This window comes from Eschscholzia californica, unplaced genomic scaffold (assembly GCF_041429995.1).
Source record: "Eschscholzia californica isolate CP2 unplaced genomic scaffold, dmEscCali1.0.p SCAF_4, whole genome shotgun sequence".
NCBI classification, from domain to species: Eukaryota; Viridiplantae; Streptophyta; class Magnoliopsida; order Ranunculales; family Papaveraceae; genus Eschscholzia; species Eschscholzia californica.
In genome coordinates this window covers 6,141,077-6,162,139 of record NW_028238461.1, presented here as the reverse complement: position 1 = coordinate 6,162,139, position 21,063 = coordinate 6,141,077, and the positions used below count along the sequence as shown (strand labels likewise).

Below are 21,063 nucleotides of genomic sequence, written 5' to 3'. Positions count from 1 at the left end.
CCATGAATGAAAGAGGCCTAACATCCTACAGCAAAGAGGTTTAAAGCCCGACAAATTATTACGTTATTTATAATCTCAACTAAATGGGATAAATCTTGATGACAACTGCTTCCACCGAGATTCGATCCGACGACCTCATGGACATAAGAGGGGTGTCCAACCACTCTACCAAAGACTGGTGGACAACTATACCACTTAAAATTTAATGCAAAAAAAACTATACCACTTCAAAAATGAAAAAGAATATTATAAACAAATTTTCTTTACAATTATTGTTTATCTATAATCCTCTGCAATCTCTCTCTCTCTTACAAATTCATTGAGGGACGGACATGTGAAAAAGACATTCTTTTTCTCTCTCTCTCTCATTCAACTTTCTCTCTCTAACGAGTACAACTACCCCCTTCTCTTCTCCAAACCCAAAAAAAGTTTTGATTTTTCTTCTTCTTGAAGGAAGACTTTCCTTATTAAGGAATTTGTATGTGATGAAGAGATACAGAAATGGAGAAATTTGGGAATTTGAGGAAGAAATGAGTGTAACTAGAGATGGGTCTTCTGATGTAATTCTTGGATTAGACGGTGGAACAACTTCTACCGTTTGTATTTGCATGTCCATGATTCCTTTTGATACTCAACTTCCTGATCCTCTTCCTATTCTTGCTAGGGCTGTCTCTGGTTGTTCTAACCACAATAGTGTTGGAGGTATTTCCCCTTTTTTATACTTTGTGGTTCTGTTTCTTCATCTAATTGGTGTTATGATTTTTTATTTATTACTTTCCCTTTGATATGATTTCATTTTCTGGGTTAATAAAGATCTTATGATGGGAAAAGGTTATTGGTAGTTGTTTCTATTTGTTGTCTGAAATGATCATCCCAGGTTGTGGGAGTTTGGGCAGTCATTTTCTTGTATTTTTCTCTTTCTTTTATTTGATGTTGAAATTGATTTTCCTTATGATATTTGAAAGTACCCATTTCTCTGGCTAATTTATGGGATAAATTGGAATTTGGAAGTAGGCTTTCGGATTTCTTTAGATTTTTACTAGTCATGTTGTTTAGAAAGATTTAGTCATTTTTTTTTTGAAAACTTAGAATGAATATATTATTGAAATGAAATAGCTATGTACATAGGGAGGGGAGGCTATAGATGATCTTTCACGACATCCAAGCCTCCCAATTAACTACTACATCCAAATAGGTAACATACTTAAACTTATCAATTCTCCTAATCCAGGAATAGATAACACCCTTAACATCTTCAATGTCAACCAAAGAGTTCAGATTCTTTTCCTTAAAGATTTTACTATTCCTGTCATGCCAAATACTCCAAACAATAGCAGCTGGGATTAGCTGCCAAACCTCCTTTCTATTCTTCCTTTTAGCCAGACCATCCCACTGAGTTATCATAGAATGAATGGAAACCGGGTGACACCATTGGGTTTCCAGCAACCTAGCAAAATAGTTCCAGATACCAGCTGCCACCCTACAGTGGAGGAATAGGTGATCAGCCGATTCCTCCTCTTCCTTACAGAGGATGCATCTGTTAGGAACTTGGAAGCCTCTTCTTTTCAGCGCATCCACAGTGGGGACTTTCTGAACTAGAATGGCCCAAATGAAAAACCCCACTCTTGGTGGAATAGCCTTGATCCAAGCAGATTTGGAAACGCAAGGCTCTAGAATGGTACCATCTAAATCCAACCTTCTATAGCAGTTGGCAACTGTCAAAGGATCACTCTCCCCATTGCACCACACTCTAGAGTCCGGCTCATTTGAAAAGTTTGTTTCTTGAAGGATTTGCATCAGGTGGACATATTGCTGCAGCTCCCAATCGTTAAGATTTCTCCTGAGTATAATATCCCAGGAATGGCTGTCTCTATTATACATCTCTGCCACAGAAGCCAAGGGCCTGACTGCCACTCTAAAGATATCCGGAAAGCTTAAACTTAAGCTGTTCGACCCAATCCACTTATCCTTCCAAAATTTTATTTTTCTTCCATCCCCCAGGACCCATTTAGTGATAGTATGAAAGTCCTTCAAATGAGCCACTATTCCTTTCCAGACTCCACATCCAAAAGATGTGTTCTTGCAATTTCTGACCCACAGGTCGCAACTCAAGCCATACTTATTACAAATGACCTTTTGCCATAGCTGGTTACTCTCCTGATCCATCCTCCAAAGCCATTTGGTGAGTAATGCTTGATTCATGTAATTTAGGTTTTTCACTCCCATGCCCCCCTTGCTTCTACTAGTGCGAACCTGGTTCCAATTCACCCAATGCATACTCTTTCCACCAGTAGATTTGTTCCATAAAAAGGAACACATTTTACTATCAATAACCTTCAGCACTCCTTTTGGAATAGAGAAGAGGGATAAGTAGTATGTGGGTAATGCCTGGAGGACTGACTTCAACAAGGTTATTTTCCCCCCTTTTGATAATAGTTGACCCTTCCAGGCAGCTAGCCTTTTGTTTATCCTCTCTATTATGGGATCCCACAGCTTCTTTGATTTGTAGCTTTCACCCAAAGGCAGTCCCAGGTAGGTAGTGGGGAGGGAGCCCACCTGGCACCCAAACTCTTTAATCATGTCTTGGCTCATATTATCCTCATCTACCTTGGTAGCACTGTAGATGAAGGATTTGTTCATGTTAACCTTGAGACCCGACGCTAGTTCATACCAAATTAGAATGTCCCTCAGTCTCCTCAGCTGGTTAGCATCCTCTTCAATGAAGAATAATGTGTCATCTGCAAACTGAAGATGATTGATCTCATCCCCATTCTCAGCTGCTCTGAATCCTTTAATCCAGTTCCTTTTTCCTGCCTCTTGAAGACATTGGCTCAAGACTTCTGCGACCAAAAGGAATATTAGGGGGGAGAGGGGGTCCCCTTGTCTGATGCCTCTGGAGCTTTGGAACACCTCCGATGGTCTACCATTAATCAGAACCGAGAATGAGGCTGTGGATATGCACGAGTATATCCAGCTCCTCCATTTATATCCGAATCCCATCCGCTCCATAGTCTGATACAGGAAGTCCCAACTGATCCTGTCATAAGCCTTCTCTAAGTCTGCTTTCACAACTAGACCTTTTTTCTTTCCTTTCCTTCTTGAATCAATTAGTTCATTGGCTATAAGAACTCCATCCAAAATCTGTCTACCACTCACAAAAGCCCCTTGGAAGGGAGAGATTAGACTTCCTATAACCCCTGCCAGCCTCATAGCCAAAACTTTAGCAATAATCTTGTATGCTCCCCCAACTAGGCTGATGGGTCTGTACTCCTGGAATCTCGAACTATTTTGGGTCTTAGGAATCAGGACTATGAAGGTATGGTTAAGCCTCCAATGGAATAGGGCCCCTTCCGAGAATTCAGCAATCATTTCCATAAACAGTGGCTTAATGATGTCCCATACCCTGACAAAGAAGGATATAGGGAAACCATCCGGCCCTGGTGCCTTGTCTTTAGCCATCTCCTTAATAGCAATCGACACTTCCTCCTCTGTTATATCAGCTTCTAAGGACTCAGCCTCTATACCAGACAAGGAAGGAAGGTGCATATTGTTTATCCCTGGTCTCCATAGACGAGGTTCTTCATACAAGTGGCTAAAATAAGATATGGCCTCTTTACTGATCTCCCCTTCATCAGAGATTACCTCATCATCCTTCATGATGACACCAATCCGGTTTTGTCTCTTTCTGCACTTAATAATTTTGTGGAAGTAAGCAGTGTTTCTATCTCCTGCCTCCAACCACTGGGTTCTCGACTTCTGTCGCATGCTAATTTCCTCAAGACTTAAAAGTTTATCCATTTCAGCTCTCAAGCATTTTTTGGATAACAATTCTTGCTGGGACAGATTCCTAGTAGCTTCCTTATCATCCAGCGCTTGAATTTCTATCTGAAGGTCGTTGAAGTTCTTAGAGAAACATTTGAATTTCTCCCTCGACCAAATCTTTAGCTTATCCTTCAGGAACTGAAACTTAACCCATAAAGTATGCCCGGCTGTGCTACCTACTGGGGCTTCCTCCCACCAAGTGGCGATGTTAAGCTTAAAGTCCTTATCTAACATCCATGCCTCTTCCATCCGAAAAGGAGGGGGATTAGATTGCTCCTGTTCAGTTCTAAGAATAATTGGAGTGTGATCTGATGTTGGCCTAGGTAAGACAATCTGTTCTACCCCAGGAAATTTGTCCTCCCACATCCCATTTATAAGGAATCTATCTAACACACACATCACTGGATCATCTTGATTGTTCGACCATGTGAACTCTAAGCCTTGCTTAGGTAAATCCAACAGGCTATTTCTATCAATCCAATCACCAAAGTCCCTCATAGCAGGTGTAACAGTGCAGTTTCCTCTTTTCTCATGAATGAATCTAATAACGTTGAAATCTCCCCCTAGGCACCATGGCTTATCCCACTTAGCTGCCACTAGGTCCAATTCATTCCACATATCAGTCCTCAAGGAATTAACACAAGGTCCATACACACCAGTAAAAACCCATTCAAAATTATCATTAAGATTCTTGAACAAAACAGATAAGCTAAATTTGCCTTTTAGAACATCACACACTGAGACAGCTAGTGAATCCCAGAGACACAAAATGCCTCCTGAGGCCCCCTCAGAAGGAATCCCATCCCACCCACATAACTCAGAACCCCATAAGCTTCTAAACAAAGAAGGAGGAAAGTCACTAACTTTCGTCTCCTGAATACATAAAACAGAAATATCATACTTCCTAACTAAGTTACGAACAGCTAACTTCTTTCCTGGCTTACCAAGCCCCCTAACATTCCAACTAAGAATGTTTAAGGGCATTGATCTTCATCGTCCCCTGCCCCTGCTCTTGTCTTGGCCTTCTTGAACTTCTTCTTCTTAACTTCCAAACCCTTGTGGGTCTTCTTCCCCTCACTTCTAGCCTTCTTCTTTTTTCCTTTCTTACCCTTCGAACCCTCAGCTACATCCTGCACTGTCTTCCCCACAAACGGCACTATCTCTCTGCATTCCTGCGCCTGGCTCGGTGGAGGAGCAATGACCGAGAGTGGTTCGATAATCATGGCTTCTTCTTCCCCTGCAAGAACCTCTGTACCACCCAACTCAATGTTCTCCGCCTTAAGGATATTAATCATCCTCTCATACTCTTCAACTCCTGAAAAACCCAGTCCAGCACCTGTCTGAAGAAGGTGTGCCATACGCTCAACCTCATTCATATCCACGAACTTTTTGGCAGACCTACCTTCCGGACTCTCAACATTAGACTCCACATTCTTGCTGCCTATCTTGATGCCAGAGGGTTTACGCACTACCTTCTTTTTGGGCCCATCCTTGAAACTAGGTGGCGATCGGTTCGCACCCTTCCTTTTCCTGACATAGGTAATACCCTTAGCCCACTTATTGGCACTATTGATCAAGTCAGTCATGGCCTTGACCATCTCTTGACGAATTTCAATCCCTATCATTTCCTTCATTCCCGCCAATTTATTTGAAATGTCTTCTGGGTCCAAACGGGTAATCACACCCTTGCCTTTTCTAGGGTCCCGGATGAGGGGTGGAAATAACTCCTCTGCAGCCGTACCCGCCTGCGTGTCAGCTTGTTCCCCACTAACACTGCCACTTTCACCAACCAGCCGTCCTTCAGAACAGTTCCTGTCGCTACCAACCTCCTTTTCCATGACCTTATCCATGACCTTTTCCATGACCGGACTTACAGTCGCCTGAGGTAGAACCTCCGATAGTGTCGCCGTGTCCCTATGAGGTCTCAAGCTCTCGTGCTTTTCAGCAATGGTAACCGACTTAAAATCAATGTTGTAACCAACTCCGTCCACCAATAACACCTTTCGTTCGGCCAACTTACCTCCGGGCTTCACTTCCACATTAACTGAAGCGTATTTAAGGTTCTTGAGAAACAGGGTATCCTCCCCTATTTCCACCACTTCTCCAAGGTCAGCCACCAAGTCCGAAAAGATACTACCATTCCAGAGGTTGAACGGGATTCCGTACATACGGACCTCCACCAGTAGTTGAGTGATTTTGACCGAGTTACAGTCCGGTGACCATGGTCGGAAGTATATAGAACCCCTAGCAAATGGGTGTAACACCGACCTCACTTCCTTAAGAACCTCTAACGAGGCTTTGGACCATATGATAGCATCGCTATCAGAGAACGGTCGAACGACAAAGTCCGTCGACCCAATGATGTTCTTAACCACCTCATGAACATCTTTCCACGAACTTTCAGGACATTCGACCGAGCATACCATAGTCTTAGACCAATCCACCAAATGAATCTCAGACGAAGCCATTTGGGGGTTAGAGGAGGAGGGAGGGAGAGAAGAGACAGAGGAGGGTTTAAGAGAAGAGGGAGGAGTAGAAGAAGTAGAAAGGTTATGGTGCTTACCTCTTCTCAGGCTGGGTGCTTTATAGGCTGCTGACCTCTCAGGTCTTTTCAAATTCCCACCCGTTGAAGCACGCCTTACCTCACCTACTGAGTATGCCGTCATCGGTTGAGCTGCCGCCTCGGTAGACCCTAAAACCTCGAACCTGTTACCGGAGGTAACTTGATTGGATGTTTTCTCATTCCCCATGTGAATCCTAGAGAATGGAATAGAAGGATTAACCCTCTTCCCTAGGCCTATCTGATCTACCCTCTTGGCCTGAGTATTGGGTTCCACCAGCAACTTTAGTTCAGCCGCCATAAGCCTCCACCCGCCGGTTTCAACCCCTCTTGGGATACAAACCGATTTCTTACTATTATTCCCCTCACCAACTTTATGAGCCCAGATGAACTCACCCCTTTGATTCACCATACTCTCCCACAGCCACAGAGACGACCCATCTCTAAAACGAGACATCTTTCTATCAAGAACCTTCATATCTCTGTCTCTAGCCATACCCAACAGGAAGGTGTATAAGCTTACCACCCCAGGGGACGGGAGATCAATACACCATTCCCTAAAGAAACCCAACTCAGAAATACTATATCTGCCATTCCTAGAGCGAGAGAGAAGATATCGCTTCTGTTCTAAACTTATAGTTTTGCCGTTCATGGTGGTCTGCAACTAAGACCGGTGAGACGGTACCCCCTCTTGATGCAACTCAGGTCACCAAGCGGCGCTATACCGGAACTATTGTTCCGTGCAATGGCAGTAGCGGTGACTTGGTTTCCTGCGATCTCGAGGGTAGGAGTTGCTACCGGAGCTTAACTACAACCCACCCTTCTCCGACTAGAAACCCGACACACAGTATCCTATTGATGCACTCAGCAAAACCAGTCGGCGCTATACCTGAATGAATATTCAGTGCAATGGCGTTAGCGATGGAGTGGTTTGGCTGCGATCTTTAGGTTTGGGTGTGTCCGGCGGTCACCGGAAAAGTCGCCTGAGTCAGAGCTTCTCTCTCCTCTTAAAATTCGGTAAAGAGGTTTAAGATTTAGTCATTCTCAAATATAGTTTTCTTGATCTTTCTCTTCAACTCAACTTAAATTCTTGATTCCTTTGTGGGAGTGGTTAGTGCAATTTAGAAAGATTTACTAATTCTCACTATAATTAGGTTTCATGTTCAATTACTATGTATCCAGTATTTACTTTAAGAAAGTGAAAATTGGTTATACCAAAAGGTATTTTAACACAACGAAAGTAGCACAACTTTTTACGTTTCTCTGGTTTTCTTTTGGGTGGTTCGGAATATACAGAAACAGCAGCTAGAGAAACATTGGAACATGTTATGGCCGAAGTCCTTGCTAAATCTGGTTCAAACCGATCAGCCGTTCGAGCTGTTTGTTTAGCTGTATCCGGTGTTAACCATCCTACAGATCAACAGAGGATATTAAATTGGCTTAGGTCTGCTCTTTATATTCTCTTTTTGATTATTTTACTTCACATGAATTCATAATGTACAATTAAGCTAAGCATCAATCTTCGATTGTAGATAGTTGTGAATTCATATATTTGCAGGCTCACGGGTCTGTGATCCTCAAGTAGCATAGAGAAGGTAAATTAGCATGTTTGTCATTAAATTCAAGGTTGCCAGGTGCAATAATTGGGATGGAGAAGGAAGACACTAAAAATTTAGTGAGGGAAGGCAGGGTGGTGCCCACATTATAGAGATATTCGAGGTCACGTATTACATCTCATATTATATACTACGAGATGAAGATAATTACATTTACTATTATCAACAGAGAGGAAAGTATTCTTTACCCTAAGCTCATATAAGTACTCCATGGAAGGAGCAGAATGGAAGTGATAGATTGATTATAATTGAAAATTCATTCATGTGTCTTTGTGCCTTTATTTCCAGTAGTATATTACTCTTTTTACTGCTCAAGACTGTTGATGAAGAGACTTTAGACGAAATGTATAGCTTCACATCATATATAATTTGTAAAATTCTTGGATCCAATTCCAAAGGAAGGCCTCATTGTTTATTTGCTCTCTGTTTTATTTATTTCCTATTTCTAGAAAGTAGAAATACTTTATCATCAATATTCCTTTTGGACGAGGGTTGGCCACGTATAAATAGGGGTCAATTTCTGTAGCTTTAGACACTCAATTATACTTATATAAATAAATATATTTAGTTGAGTAACTTTGTTTTCAAAGAGAATTGAGTTAGAGTTCCTTCATATCTGAACTGCTGTTCTTCTCAGGGATATCTTTCCAACCAATGTAAAACTATTTGTTCAGAATGATGCTGTGGCAGCTCTAGCTAGTGGGACAATGGGAAAGCTTCATGGATGTGTTCTAATCGCAGGTACTGGTACCATCTCTTATGGGTTTACAGAAGATGGAAGAGAAGCAAGAGCTGCTGGTGCTGGACCTGTTTTAGGTGACTGGGGCAGGTACAAGTTATAATTGCTATACCAAATAGGATGTGGAAGTTCTCATATTGCAGAAGATCTTCCCTTTTTGTGGCAATTTCCAGTAAAACCCACTAATGATTGATGATTATGATAATGTGCGAATTTCTGAAGAGGCACATTCTCATTGTAGAATTCTCACTCTAGTTAATACTTTCTGTTTAGGATTACCACAATTATCTCTTTATCCATGCCGTTTGTTCTAATAGGTGTTGGAAGCATTTTTTGTTATGATGAATTCAATAATATTTTGTCAAACCATGCAATCATTCTGTTAGTATAGTATTATGTTTCTTCTCTTTTTCAACTTCAATGAAAAGAATTCTATCTGCAGCGGCTACGGTATTGCGGCTCAGGCATTAACAGCAGTCGTGAAGGCCCATGATGGCCGTGGCCCAGCAACCATGCTTACGTGTAGTATTCTTGACAAACTTGGCCTTTCGTCAGCTGATGAACTTATCGGGTACATATGAACTTATGATCACCTCTAATTATATTTGAGTTCAATACTTCAATTACCCATTACTTTGTCTATTCCCTGGTGATTACTTTAATGTTTTAGCATCTTGTTGTGCCACCTCTTTGAGTGGGTTGGCTGAAAAACTTATCTACTGATATTGATCACCTCTGTTTCCTCCCAAGTGTCTACAATTTGTTTGTTTTGACTGTTGGTAATTCATTTATCACGAGATAAGGTGGTCCACTAAGAACCTTGTTATTTGCATTTTGTCCCTTCAAAAAGGAGTTACTCGTCCATTATCATTATATTTTGCATTATATATTGATTTGTTAAACTATCATTGCATCCAATAAGATCTTGAAGTTCTTAGATTGTGATTTAGGTGGACCTATGCGGATCCATCTTGGGCTCGGATTGCTGCTCTTGTTCCATTGGTAGTATCATGTGCAGAAGCAGGAGACCAAGTTGCTCATAAAATCTTACTAGAATCAGTTAAAGATTTGGCTGAAAGCGTTAAAGCAGTTGTTCGGAGGCTTGGCTTATGTGGTGAAGGTCTGTCCTCATCAAACTAGAACTATCAATTATTCTAGTGGATACTCGCTCTGCTCTGTCTTTGTTCTGTAACTTGCAAACTGATACATTAAAAAAATCAAGTTTCAATGTGATATACTTTAAAACTAGGCATCCGAAAAAAAAAAGGAGAAACAAAGAAGAAAAAGAAACTGGATAAAGGAAGAACCGTTGTAGCCACACATGAAATCACTATTTTTCCACATTTGGGCTGATGTTTAGTTAACTATTTATCTAAATAGTTGGGGCCGAGCTAGAATCTAGCTTAGAGCTTCTATAAGCTAATACAGACATGGCCGTATATAATTAGAAGGGAAGGGAAAAAAATCGAATATCCATACTTCTTCATTAAATAGATTATTTCGAAATAGGCGAAGTATTTATAGATGGACATTGAATGCAGAGAAGCCGCAAACTCTGTGATATAGTCTAATTCATGGTTTCGTTTTCATATTTATTGGCCTTTCTCAAGTTCTATCTTATTCTTGTTCACCTTTTCTTAACTTGTTACTGCACTTGTCTATCTTTAATTACCTATATGATATTCTTCAAAATTTGGCCCTTAAGTCCGGTTTATATTTTGTACATAGGTATGTCTATTGTCGAGGACTCAAGAATGATATTCAAAACTTCTTTTTGATTATCGTCATCTTTTCTGTTGTAGATGGAAAAGACCCTTTTCCACTTGTTTTGGTAGGGGGTGTCCTTGCCGCTAATAGGAGCTGGGATATAGGAAATGAAGTCATAAACTGCCTCTGTAAAGACTATCCAGGGGTTCATCCAGTTAGACCCAAGGTTTGCTTACTGCTTACTATCTCTAATTTTCATATATCTTATGCTCTTTTCATCTTTTAGTTTTGTTTGTTTGATCGAATCTTTTCATCTTTTAGTTTGAAAACAAAAATCACCCACCCTGATAATCTTCCAAACGATACTGAGTTAGAGAAGACTAAGAATATAATTGAGATATAAACCCAATGGAGGCATGGAAAGACAGAAATATCCTTACTAACACTCTCACGTATTCAAGTCATGAATGATGAGTTCTTTTTCCTGTTTTTTTTAATGAAGTGCTGTTTATTTTGTTCCAAGTTATCGACAAATAAGCGTCATGCTTTATTTTCTGTCGTGATTATGTTTAGGTGGAACCTGCAGTTGGCGCAGCATTGCTTGCTTGGACTTCCTGCATGAAAGAGTCGGAAGCCAATCACAAAAATTGATCATATACGTCCATTCTTATGCTACACGGGTTATAGATGTACATTACCATTTATCAATGTAAGCGGAAAAGTGTGAATTTTATAGAGCAGAAGGAAGTAAAAGTGATTCTCCCTTGGAATGAAAGATTTCAAGTTCCTAATTGGTATATTCTTAAGAAGTTCGGTGTTGGATTTTGTTGGAATTACTTTTTCTTACAAGATTTATAGGAAGAGATGATAATGTTGAAAGTCCGAATCACTTTTTTTTTTGTTGACGAGTTTTTCTTTCCAGAATTTGTGCATATTTTGTTGTCTCTAATGAGCATACATCTATACTGTGCAAATCTATAAGGTCTTGATATAAAACTTTATCGTCGCTGTTAATGTTGGTTTATAACATACTACAAACTTCAATGACTAGAAAAGTCGAATATTGGAGAAATTTATGACGGCCAGATCATTAGTGGGGCTAGTGTAAGGGCTTTTTTCTATACGCCTTTCATTTTTTTTTTATTTTTTTTTAGAACAATAACTTTTTTTAGAACAGTAACATAGCATAGACCAAAAGGGTTACAATGTTCGACCTTACACAGAAATACATCAATACACTTAAAGGATTAAATTGTAAAAAGTTAACCATAGCTGGATCAATCTGTCAAACCGCTAATTAGTAGTGGTTAAAACGGTAGCCGCTAGATTGTGGTCAGAATCTTTGGACACGAGTGGGGTTGAAAAATGCTAAAAACTTGGGACTCATTCAAACAGTTAACTGGTTAAAGAAAATGAAGGATTGGCTTAGTCTGCACCAACAAAGCTAAACCCTAGTATATTTCATCAGATATTCTGCAGATCAATGAGCAATAAGAACATCACCACGACAAGATAGAGAAGAAAAGACAGATAAAACCCTCCTGTGAGAGTTTTTCGATATCTATGCAACTTTCTCTACAAATATACAATCTTGTGAAAGGAAAACAGTACAAAAATACCGTGTAATATATCGGTAAGTTTTAACAGTTCAAACTTACTGAAGGGGACACAACCTCACCAACTACGCGTATAACAAAAAATCTCTCCAAAAAATGAAGCGGCAAGATCATCCAATCGACGAGCCAATTATCCTTTCACTTGTACCTTGTTGGGATGAACGAGTCGGTGGAAATGAGAGGGAGTGAGGGGGAATGTATCCTGAGCGATCATCGCATTATCTGAATGAACTCATACCACAAAAGAATGATCGTCTGCTTTCTGACCAGTACATTAACAAATGATGATGAAGGAAAATACTGCCTCTTCTTCATTAAAAAAAATGGTGATACTCAAGCATACATCTTCAGGGTTCTGACTGGAAAGCAAAGATTTCGGTTTATCTGTTCAGACAGAAGAAAAGAATGAAACAAGCCCTCACATTCAATATATGGATGTAAAACAACATTTGAAGTAAAAGTTATGGTTCATCTTTGATTAAAGAGTTGGTTCATCAATTCTCGTTTAAAGAGTGGAAGTTCATCAAATCTCGACAAAAGACTTGAATGTTATAGAGTGCTTAGAGCCCTAAAGCAATGGGAAGGTCTCAACTTGCCAAAGACAGGAATTGAGACCTCGAAAATGGTCTACATTGCAATCATCTGGTGCATCTAGAAGGATAACGAGTGCGCAACAACAAAATTTTCAAGGATAAAACCTTCGTCTATGGAAGCCTTAATTATATCCATTTTCTTTGGATAACATACTTGGCCAAGAGCAAAATCGTATATAAGCTCTGTATGTAATTTGGGCGGCTTTAGTGTATATCATATGTAACTTTTTGTTTTAGATCAGAGAGAGCTATATAAGTTGTACTAAGTGGTCTTAGGTGATAAGTTGTACTAAGTGGTTTTAGGGGAGAGAGCAGATGATCTGAGTATTTCTATACAACTGATATTATCGACGAATATTTGTTGTACTAAGTGCAAGTGTTGCACAGTTAATAAAGATTGACTTAGAACTTATAAGTGACTTTTACCTGATGAGAATGAGGCATTAAACAGGTTTAGTAGTTTCTCCACTTAATTCCCTTCTGACTAATTTCAAAAGCTCCATTATCTACATATCAAATAAGAGGAATTACTACTCGCTTAGCATTTGGTCACAAAAATAGTGAAACGGAAAGGAAATAAAGAAACAACTTGAAACATTTGTAAGTCAATTACCATACAAGTTGCAAAAAAGAAAAGGACAAACAAAAAAACCGTTTGTGACTTGTAAATAGAGAAACAGTAATAATAGAAATTTACTTACTCCAGGATAATGCTGCAAGATTGGAGAATAATGCTCCAGTGCAACATATATCTTTTCTAGAAGGCTTAGAAGGGCATCCACTTCATCTCCTAATAAATCAACCTGTTCACCAAGTAGAAATTCCATAAGGAAATGCTGAAAACAGATATAGAATAGCAGTAGGAAACCCCTTAGATTGTCTCTAAAAAGGAAATACATCATATTTTCTTTTTTACGTATTCAAATACATTAATGCCATTTCATTTCTGGTAGATCCTAACTTGATATCTGAAGACCTGCATGGCTGCATATGCCAAGATATAACAATATACTGGCACAACTTTATGGAAAATTACTCGGGCCCATCAGTAGAATACTGTTTCGGTCGCCTACACGTAATACGAGACAAAAAACAAACAAGTGGTAGTTCATATACCTCTGCTTCGGCCTTCTGAAGATCAGAATATTTTCTATCAAGTTTCTGTTTATACACCAACTCCATTCTACTAAATAAGTTAACCTTTTGGAGAAGTGGGCTACAACGCAAATTTAAGTTTTCCAACCTGAAAAAAAAAAATAATCCTTCAATTAGAGAAACATTGCAGGTATATTTACCCCAACCTAAAGTAAATAGTGAACTCGTAACTGACCATTATGGATTGGAATGGCTCATGTACTATATCAACGTGCTCGGGAAGAGTTAAAGATATGTGTTGTAAAAGGTTCTGTCCCAGCTACCCCATGGCCCCAAAAGGCTCTTGGTTATCGAGGTTTTCGGTCCCCTAATATTGTGCCAATTTAAAATAAATCGTGTTTTCTTATATAGTATCAAGGAATGAAATTTCGGTAGACATGGAAATGGAATATTTCAGTCATTTCAACCAAAATATTTTGAAGTTTCTTACCTTGACAAGGCATTGTCAAGAGAAACTTAGTTAAATTTTGGTTTGGATGAAAATTTTGGTAGGGATGGATGCATTTAATAGTATTTTATTGTTTGTTTGTTGATTTGAGCGAGTTAATGACTAATTAGTAGTGCAAAACTTATGCTAAATAAATGCCTTGGCCCACTTTTTGCCTTGACTAACTTGTTGTCAAATAACAATCCTAAAAATAAGAGAACATTTGAAACCATATCAACCATCATTGTTGGCCCTGATTCAACTATCCCATAAAAAACATGTTGAAGCTTCCTTCACGATACAAAACATTTCCTTTTAAACCCTGCCTAAACTATTTGATCCATCGCATTTTATCTCTGAAAAACGTCAATGATCAAGAAAGAGGCGTGCACAAACATAGCTATACTAAAGTTGATCCAAACAACCACCTTCGCATGGCAAATCATGTTAACCTGGTTTTTTTTGTATGACACTTCAAGCAAGGATAGACTTAGGTGGAGCCGTGGAGGTATTACATCCAAACTGAAATGCTTATACTCCACGACCAGGCTAGAAAGAGCAGAAATATATTTTTTGATTGAAATGGTCCCTAATAGTTTTCTCAGAACAAACTACTACAAGTAAGCAATACAAGCAAAATGTAGTGAGTACCTCAAAGTATTATTTCTGACATTCTCCAGCGTCCTACTTTCAAAATTAGCAGCTTCATATGATAATTTTTGAACCGTCGTAATAATGGCTTTAATTTGCTTGTTGTGCTCTGTTTCTTTTTCCATAAGCAACAAAACATTATCTTCCTTCTCTTGTAAAGTGTTACGAAGCATCCTTTTTTCTTCATTTAAGTCGTTTAAGTCTTTCATTGAACTTTTGAGCTTCTGATCTAGTTTGCTTATCTGTTCCTCGTATAAATGCATTTTATGCAAAATCCCATCGAGTTTACTCCTTAACAAATTTGAGTCCGTCATACTCTCCGAAATTAATCTATCTTTCTGCATTACTTGATCTCTTAGCCTGTTAAGCTCCTGAAGAGTTAGATCAAAACGCTCCTTCTCTTTCGATAAGGTGGAAGCTGCTTCGAGAGCAAACTTTTCCTTCTCTTCTATTGAAGCTGAGAAGAAAAGCAGCTCTTGCTTCAAACGTCCATTTTCCTCGATCTCCAAGCTTAATTCTTTTTGACTATTCAATAGTGATGCTTCCAGAAAGACTCTCTTTTCCTTGTCTTTTTCATATTCCTTCTGCATGAGACTAATTGAAGCTTCAGCATCTTTAATGGCTCCCATAAAAATAATTCCGACCATTTCTTGTGTGCTAATAGACTCAATATCTGAATCTTCAACTCCACATTCGACTGTCACCTTCGAGTTTGATACCGCTTCACTTGTAACAGTTTCACAAATCTCCTTCGTAGTTACAGACTCCAAATGTGAACTCTCAACAAACAATCTAATCTTCCCAATACAGTCCATGAGAACACATTTATAAACCTCTTCCCTAACCAAGAATTCTATTTTTGTATCTTCTATATCACATTTAAGCTTCCTTACCTGTTTAAATAAGTTTTCCTCTGTCAAAGAGTGGTGCCGTATTCTATTTGCAGCATCAGAAACTCGAGAAGATAGGTACTTAACCTCCTTTTTCTTTCTCGCAAGTGAGTCCTGAAGTTGGCGGTTCTCGGAAAGGAGTTTGTCAACTCTGTCGTTCAAATTTCTTACTTTTTCATTGTCGTCGTAAACCACCGGAACTTTCCCGCTCTCCATAAGGATGTTGTCCAACTTAAAAATGACTTGGGGAATCTTTTTCCTCAACGACTCGAACTCCTTCTCCTTCTTCAGTGGTGAATAAGGATCTCTTTCTTTCAGGAATTCCCGTCTCAGGCTGTAATATTTTTCCGTGAGTTCGTGGACGACAGACTCGTTATTTCTTTTCATCTTGGTCATTTCAGCCTTGAAATAGTTTATCAACTCATCAGTTGACATGCGCTTTAGATGGGCAGAATCCATTGTCTCAATTGTGTTGCCATTAGGATCCTCATGTTTACCATTTCCTTCAGTAAGAGAATTTGAAGGTGAAACGTGAGTGCTTAAAACGTTCCTCTGGAAATGATCTTTTCTCTTCATATTACTCTTTTCTTCACTACCCTCGATAGACCCGTGGGAGAGTAGCAGACCTGTTTCAGAGCTGGACAAAGACTTAGAAATGGCATCTAATTCTTGGCGTAGACTTGAGAGTTCGATGATTTTTGGCAGGCGGTTTTCACTTTGGCTTCTATGAATATGAGATTTCTGTTCCCACAGCTTCGCTTCAAACTGATCCTGGAGACTCCTTATGGAACTCTGAAGCACTATTGTTTCAAGTTCTTCTTGAAATTCTCTCTCTTGTTTCCATTCACAGATTGATGTATTAGATAAGTACACCATATTATTAGCATGTTCATAGACGTTCATAACTGTATTCTTCAAATCAGAAAGGCTCTCATCTATCTCTAACCATTTATCAGATCCCCGCAATTTAGAGTCGGAACTCAATCTTCCAATCGAATGAACTCCCTTTATGTCCTCAATATCTTTACTGAGTTTTTGAAACTTCTCTTCTACTTCAATTTTAAGATTGCCCAAGCACTCATCTTTACCATCCTTCAGTACTGAAGTGTCTGAAACACTCGAGACGCTTAAATCTTTAAATCTACCCGACCCCGTTTCGTAAAATTGTAATCGTTCCTTCAACAACGCCACCTCTTCTTCTTTCTTACGAATTCTCTCAGTAGCCTCTTCAGTAACAGCATTCACCATTCCCTTGATGATAGAATCACTTACCATCCTCGATATAGTCAAACGATCATTAATATCTTCCAAATAAGAATCTAAATCATCGAGAAGGTCATCACCAAGATTCTCACACCCATCTAAACTATTTCTAGGTTGAATTGACCCATGACCATATGATGCAACCCCAACATCAGAACCCCCTGAACTTTCAGAAACTCCTGATACCTCCATATAGATTTGGCTCAAACTCTAATTCAACTCAAACAAATGAGAAGGAGAGAGTACCCTAATCAATAAGAAGCATTGGGGAGCCTATACGAACAGTTTGAACTCACCTCAAATTCAACGGAATACCTACAATAAAAAATTAACAGATACCCAGAATTAGCAAACAAACTTCATAGTTCATACCAATACCATGAACATAATATATATTACTAAACAAACTTCAATTTCCAATTTCAACCCAAATCAAAAGAATGTTTAATAAAGAAAAGAAATGACTAAAAATGGTAATTTAGAAACTCAATAAACTTACTAGTAAAGAAGAAGCATAACCCATAATTAAAGAACTGAGCAACTTCAGTAGAAAAATTTGTACTTGAAGAAACGAAGGTTAAATTAACGACAAGAGTTTGAACTTTCTACCAAAAGGAGCTCTTTGAACTAAAAATCCCTCTGTTTTCGTTTCCTTTTTCGATTCTATTCTCTCTCTCTCTGAACTCGTCAATTTCTAGGGTTTCTGAGAAGAGGAAAAAGTAAGTGTACACAAGACAAGAGTATTTGATATATACTGAGCGAGTGAGCGGGAGTATAGACATATATAACTAGACCTCATAACAGACTTAATTACGTGAATTGCCCTTTATGTGTTACTCAATATTTCATTTATGAATACGGCACTGGTAGGGCAGCCCAAAAAAAATTAACCAGAAAAAAAAGTTCACTCAAAATGGTCTCCCAATCATTAAAGAAAATATTTGTTTCCTTGACTTTTGCTTGTGGTCTACACTTCTTATTTTATATTATAAAATACAAATTTTAGTCTATTTTATCAAGATATATACAAGTTTAGTTAAGCAATATAGGATTAATATATAGATAAACAACAATCTTATATTTTTTTTTGTTGAAGAACAACAATCTTATATAGTTTAACAAAAAAAAATAATCTTTATATGACACACTTTTGAAAAGATAATACAAAAAAATTAGAAAGTCTTCTATGATAAAATCATAGAAGAATGCAAATGCTGAGCTAAATAAATGATCAGCTTTGACAAAGTTAAGAAGTAATCAGAATGACCAAGAAACAAATGGGTTGTCCCTATTCAAGTCATAAGGGAGGCGAATATGAAAGAGTTCTGCCACCTTAGCTCACAACTAGGAGGTCGATATGAGTTTCCTAGATGTCTTAAGTTCTGTTTTGACTCTAAACTTAACCAGGTCAGCCCTGGCAAGAGTTTTACCCCTGCATCTCAAAACACAAAACAGTAGGGAGGTACGCGGGAGTCGGGCCAACACCTTAAAGTCATGTCTTGCCGAACGAGTAGGGACAGTGGAAGCACGCCTAGATTACTCAGCCTAAACCACACATGAACGGGGAAAGCTCATGCACACCAAAAATTCACTTTTTGTACACGATTTGCAGATCAATGTTGAATATGTCAGTGTCATAAGATACACAATCATGGAAAGTTATCATCTTAGCGAACATCAACCCGGGGTTACAAGTTGGTGCCTTTCACGTTGTATGGTCCAAAATCCGTTCTCCAGAGAGCCTTACAAAATCTACGGGAAATGGGCTTATGCACCAACCAAGTCCACAGATGTCAAATAGGCCCAACCCACTCACCTTGGGGCATCCATATATACCCACTTGGAGGTCACCATGAACTTCAGGGTTCTCCTACTTTTTTTTCTAGCCCTAAGCATAACTACAAAATCCACAAGTGGCCTAATTAAGAAATGAGTAAGTAAACCTACTATCCTTCTCCCTCTTTTCTTTTTCTTTTTTTATTTAATCAAAGCAACAAACATAAATAATTTGTTTTATTTAGTGCAGATGGAACCACTTTATTCTTTACTTAGTTAAATAATTTAATTAGTGGGAAGAAGGTGATAATTTACCTCTTTGTTTTCTATTAGAATTATCAAAACAAAATTCATAATGTTCTTTTTGAAGCTCTATTTTGGTATGTTGATAATAATTTTCGAATCTTACAATTTCTAAAATAAGATATTTAATACTCTTATTTTCTTGGTCGAATTTTAAATGTTATCTTGCTTGTTCATACATATGACCCCTCAACTCGTAAGTAAAAAAAAAAACGATTCTGGGATACACACACTTAGGCTCAGTTAAGTTAAGCTAAAACTAGTTTTTAGCGCTTATTGAATCTTGTATTCTTGTGTACTTGGTTCAAGAAAGTTGCAGCTCATTTTGAACTAGAAATCTTTTTTAAAAAGCAGGAGCCACAATTGCGTAGTGTTTTTATAGTTCATTTTTAACAAGCTAGATTGTGAAAACAATTTGCTTTCTTTCGTCAAGGCGTCAATAAACATTTACCTTCATCACACACACTCTACCTCCATCACAATCACTTCCCAACTTCCACCACCACTCCACCAAAACTAGAATTTGTCTTCACTCTTTGTCCCCTAAACTTATAATCCCAATGAGGGGGGCCAACTTTGATTAGGCAATAATACTCATGTTTCTCAAACAGGTAATGAAGGAATTTTGAGTGATGAGTTTGGGCATTTCAAGATACTTATTTTCTCCCCAGATATTTCTCTTTGAATCTGATTGAAGAACAGATTCCAATAATATGCAGTATATATAGTAAAACAGATAATGAAAGATACCAATTGGGTAGTGAGTGGATAAAGGAAGAAAAACAAAAGCACAATTTCGAAAAACAAATTAAAAAGAATGAACAAGAAGAAGATAAAAAAGAAATAAGATTAAAATTGCGGTGAGCGTGGATCGAACACGCGACCTTCAGATCTTCAGTCTGACGCTCTCCCAACTGAGCTATCCCCGCTTGGTGTTGAACTTTTAGCTAACCCATCACTCATACAGTACACAAAGCACATTTTCAACTCTCACAACTTGCTCACTCCTGCCTGGCCTGTCAATGGGTAGCTGAATATTTGCATTTGCTATGTTTCGAAATAGTAATACTCAAAACATAATACATCTGATATGGTATTGATGTGAATGATTGATCGAAAATACATGAAATAAGCAAAAGATAAAGGCCATCAACCAGGGGCGGATCCATGGAGGTGCGAGGTGGTGCGGCCGCACCCCATGGATCCTCCTGGAAAAAAAAGATATAGTAGTACATTTTTTTTAAGTATTTATATATAGGTACATCTAAATATATATGTTCTGATCTAACTATACGACACAAAGAAGTTTCGGCCTAGTGGTCAAAGTGGGGGTTGGAATGGTTCTGAAATCATGAGTTCGTGAGGTTGAATTTCCCCTCAAGCACTTTCAGTGTTTTTACTACAGTTATATTTTTGGGCCTATATATACCATATCGTGTGTATATTTGACATCAAGTAGAACTTGGATCAGTTGTTGAGGCGGTAAGTTTTGGGCTCATGGGAGCATGAGGTACTAAGTTCGAGTCCCCTGATAAGCAATTTTTCTTTTATAAACTTTTAATATTTCAACTATCCTAAATTCCTATAAAATTCAATTCAACGACTCTAAACCCTATAAATTACAATTCATCTACCGTAAACCCTTCAAACTTCAATTCATCTACCGTAAATCCTTTAAACTTCAATTCATCTACCATAAATCAAATCAATTCTCTACCTCTACATATATATTTATATATATCCCATTTGATCCGGGGTTTAGCCTACCAATTTCAAGTTATGAATCCAAATATATAGATGAAATTCGTAAACACTATTTACAACGTGGTCCAATTCAACCAAAGGACTATAATTCTAAAGACAATAATAAAAAGCGTTTCATTCCGTCTTGGTTTAATGATCATCAAGAGTGGTTAGAATGTAGTGTTGGAAAAGATGTTGCACT

At 38.4% G+C, this 21,063-nt stretch overlaps 2 protein-coding genes and 1 non-coding gene across 3 annotated transcripts; 1 reads left to right on the top strand and 2 right to left on the bottom strand.

Moving 5' to 3' along the window:
* The first annotated feature begins 256 nt into the window (after positions 1-256).
* LOC147542024 (Actin-like ATPase superfamily protein) lies at positions 257-11,458 on the top strand. Its single transcript, XM_086672792.1, has 7 exons — positions 257-702; positions 7,679-7,826; positions 8,636-8,827; positions 9,180-9,308; positions 9,688-9,857; positions 10,540-10,670; positions 11,018-11,458. Exons 1-7 carry the CDS (start codon positions 486-488, stop codon positions 11,093-11,095), a joined length of 1,065 nt encoding a protein of 354 aa, XP_086528918.1. The 5' UTR covers positions 257-485; the 3' UTR covers positions 11,096-11,458.
* A 417-nt stretch (positions 11,459-11,875) lies between these two features.
* LOC147542023 (myosin heavy chain-like protein) lies at positions 11,876-17,875 on the bottom strand. Its single transcript, XM_086672790.1, has 6 exons — positions 17,539-17,875; positions 14,887-17,354; positions 13,770-13,896; positions 13,355-13,456; positions 13,080-13,159; positions 11,876-12,444 (listed from the first exon to the last, which is right to left on the bottom strand). The coding sequence occupies exons 2-5, from the start codon at positions 17,229-17,231 to the stop codon at positions 13,097-13,099; spliced, it is 2,637 nt and encodes an 878-aa protein (XP_086528916.1). The 5' UTR covers positions 17,232-17,354; positions 17,539-17,875; the 3' UTR covers positions 11,876-12,444; positions 13,080-13,096.
* A 2,099-nt stretch (positions 17,876-19,974) lies between these two features.
* TRNAF-GAA (transfer RNA phenylalanine (anticodon GAA)) lies at positions 19,975-20,047 on the bottom strand. Its single transcript has one exon. It is a non-coding gene; the product is annotated as a tRNA-Phe (tRNA).
* Between the last annotated feature and the right edge of the window lie 1,016 nt (positions 20,048-21,063).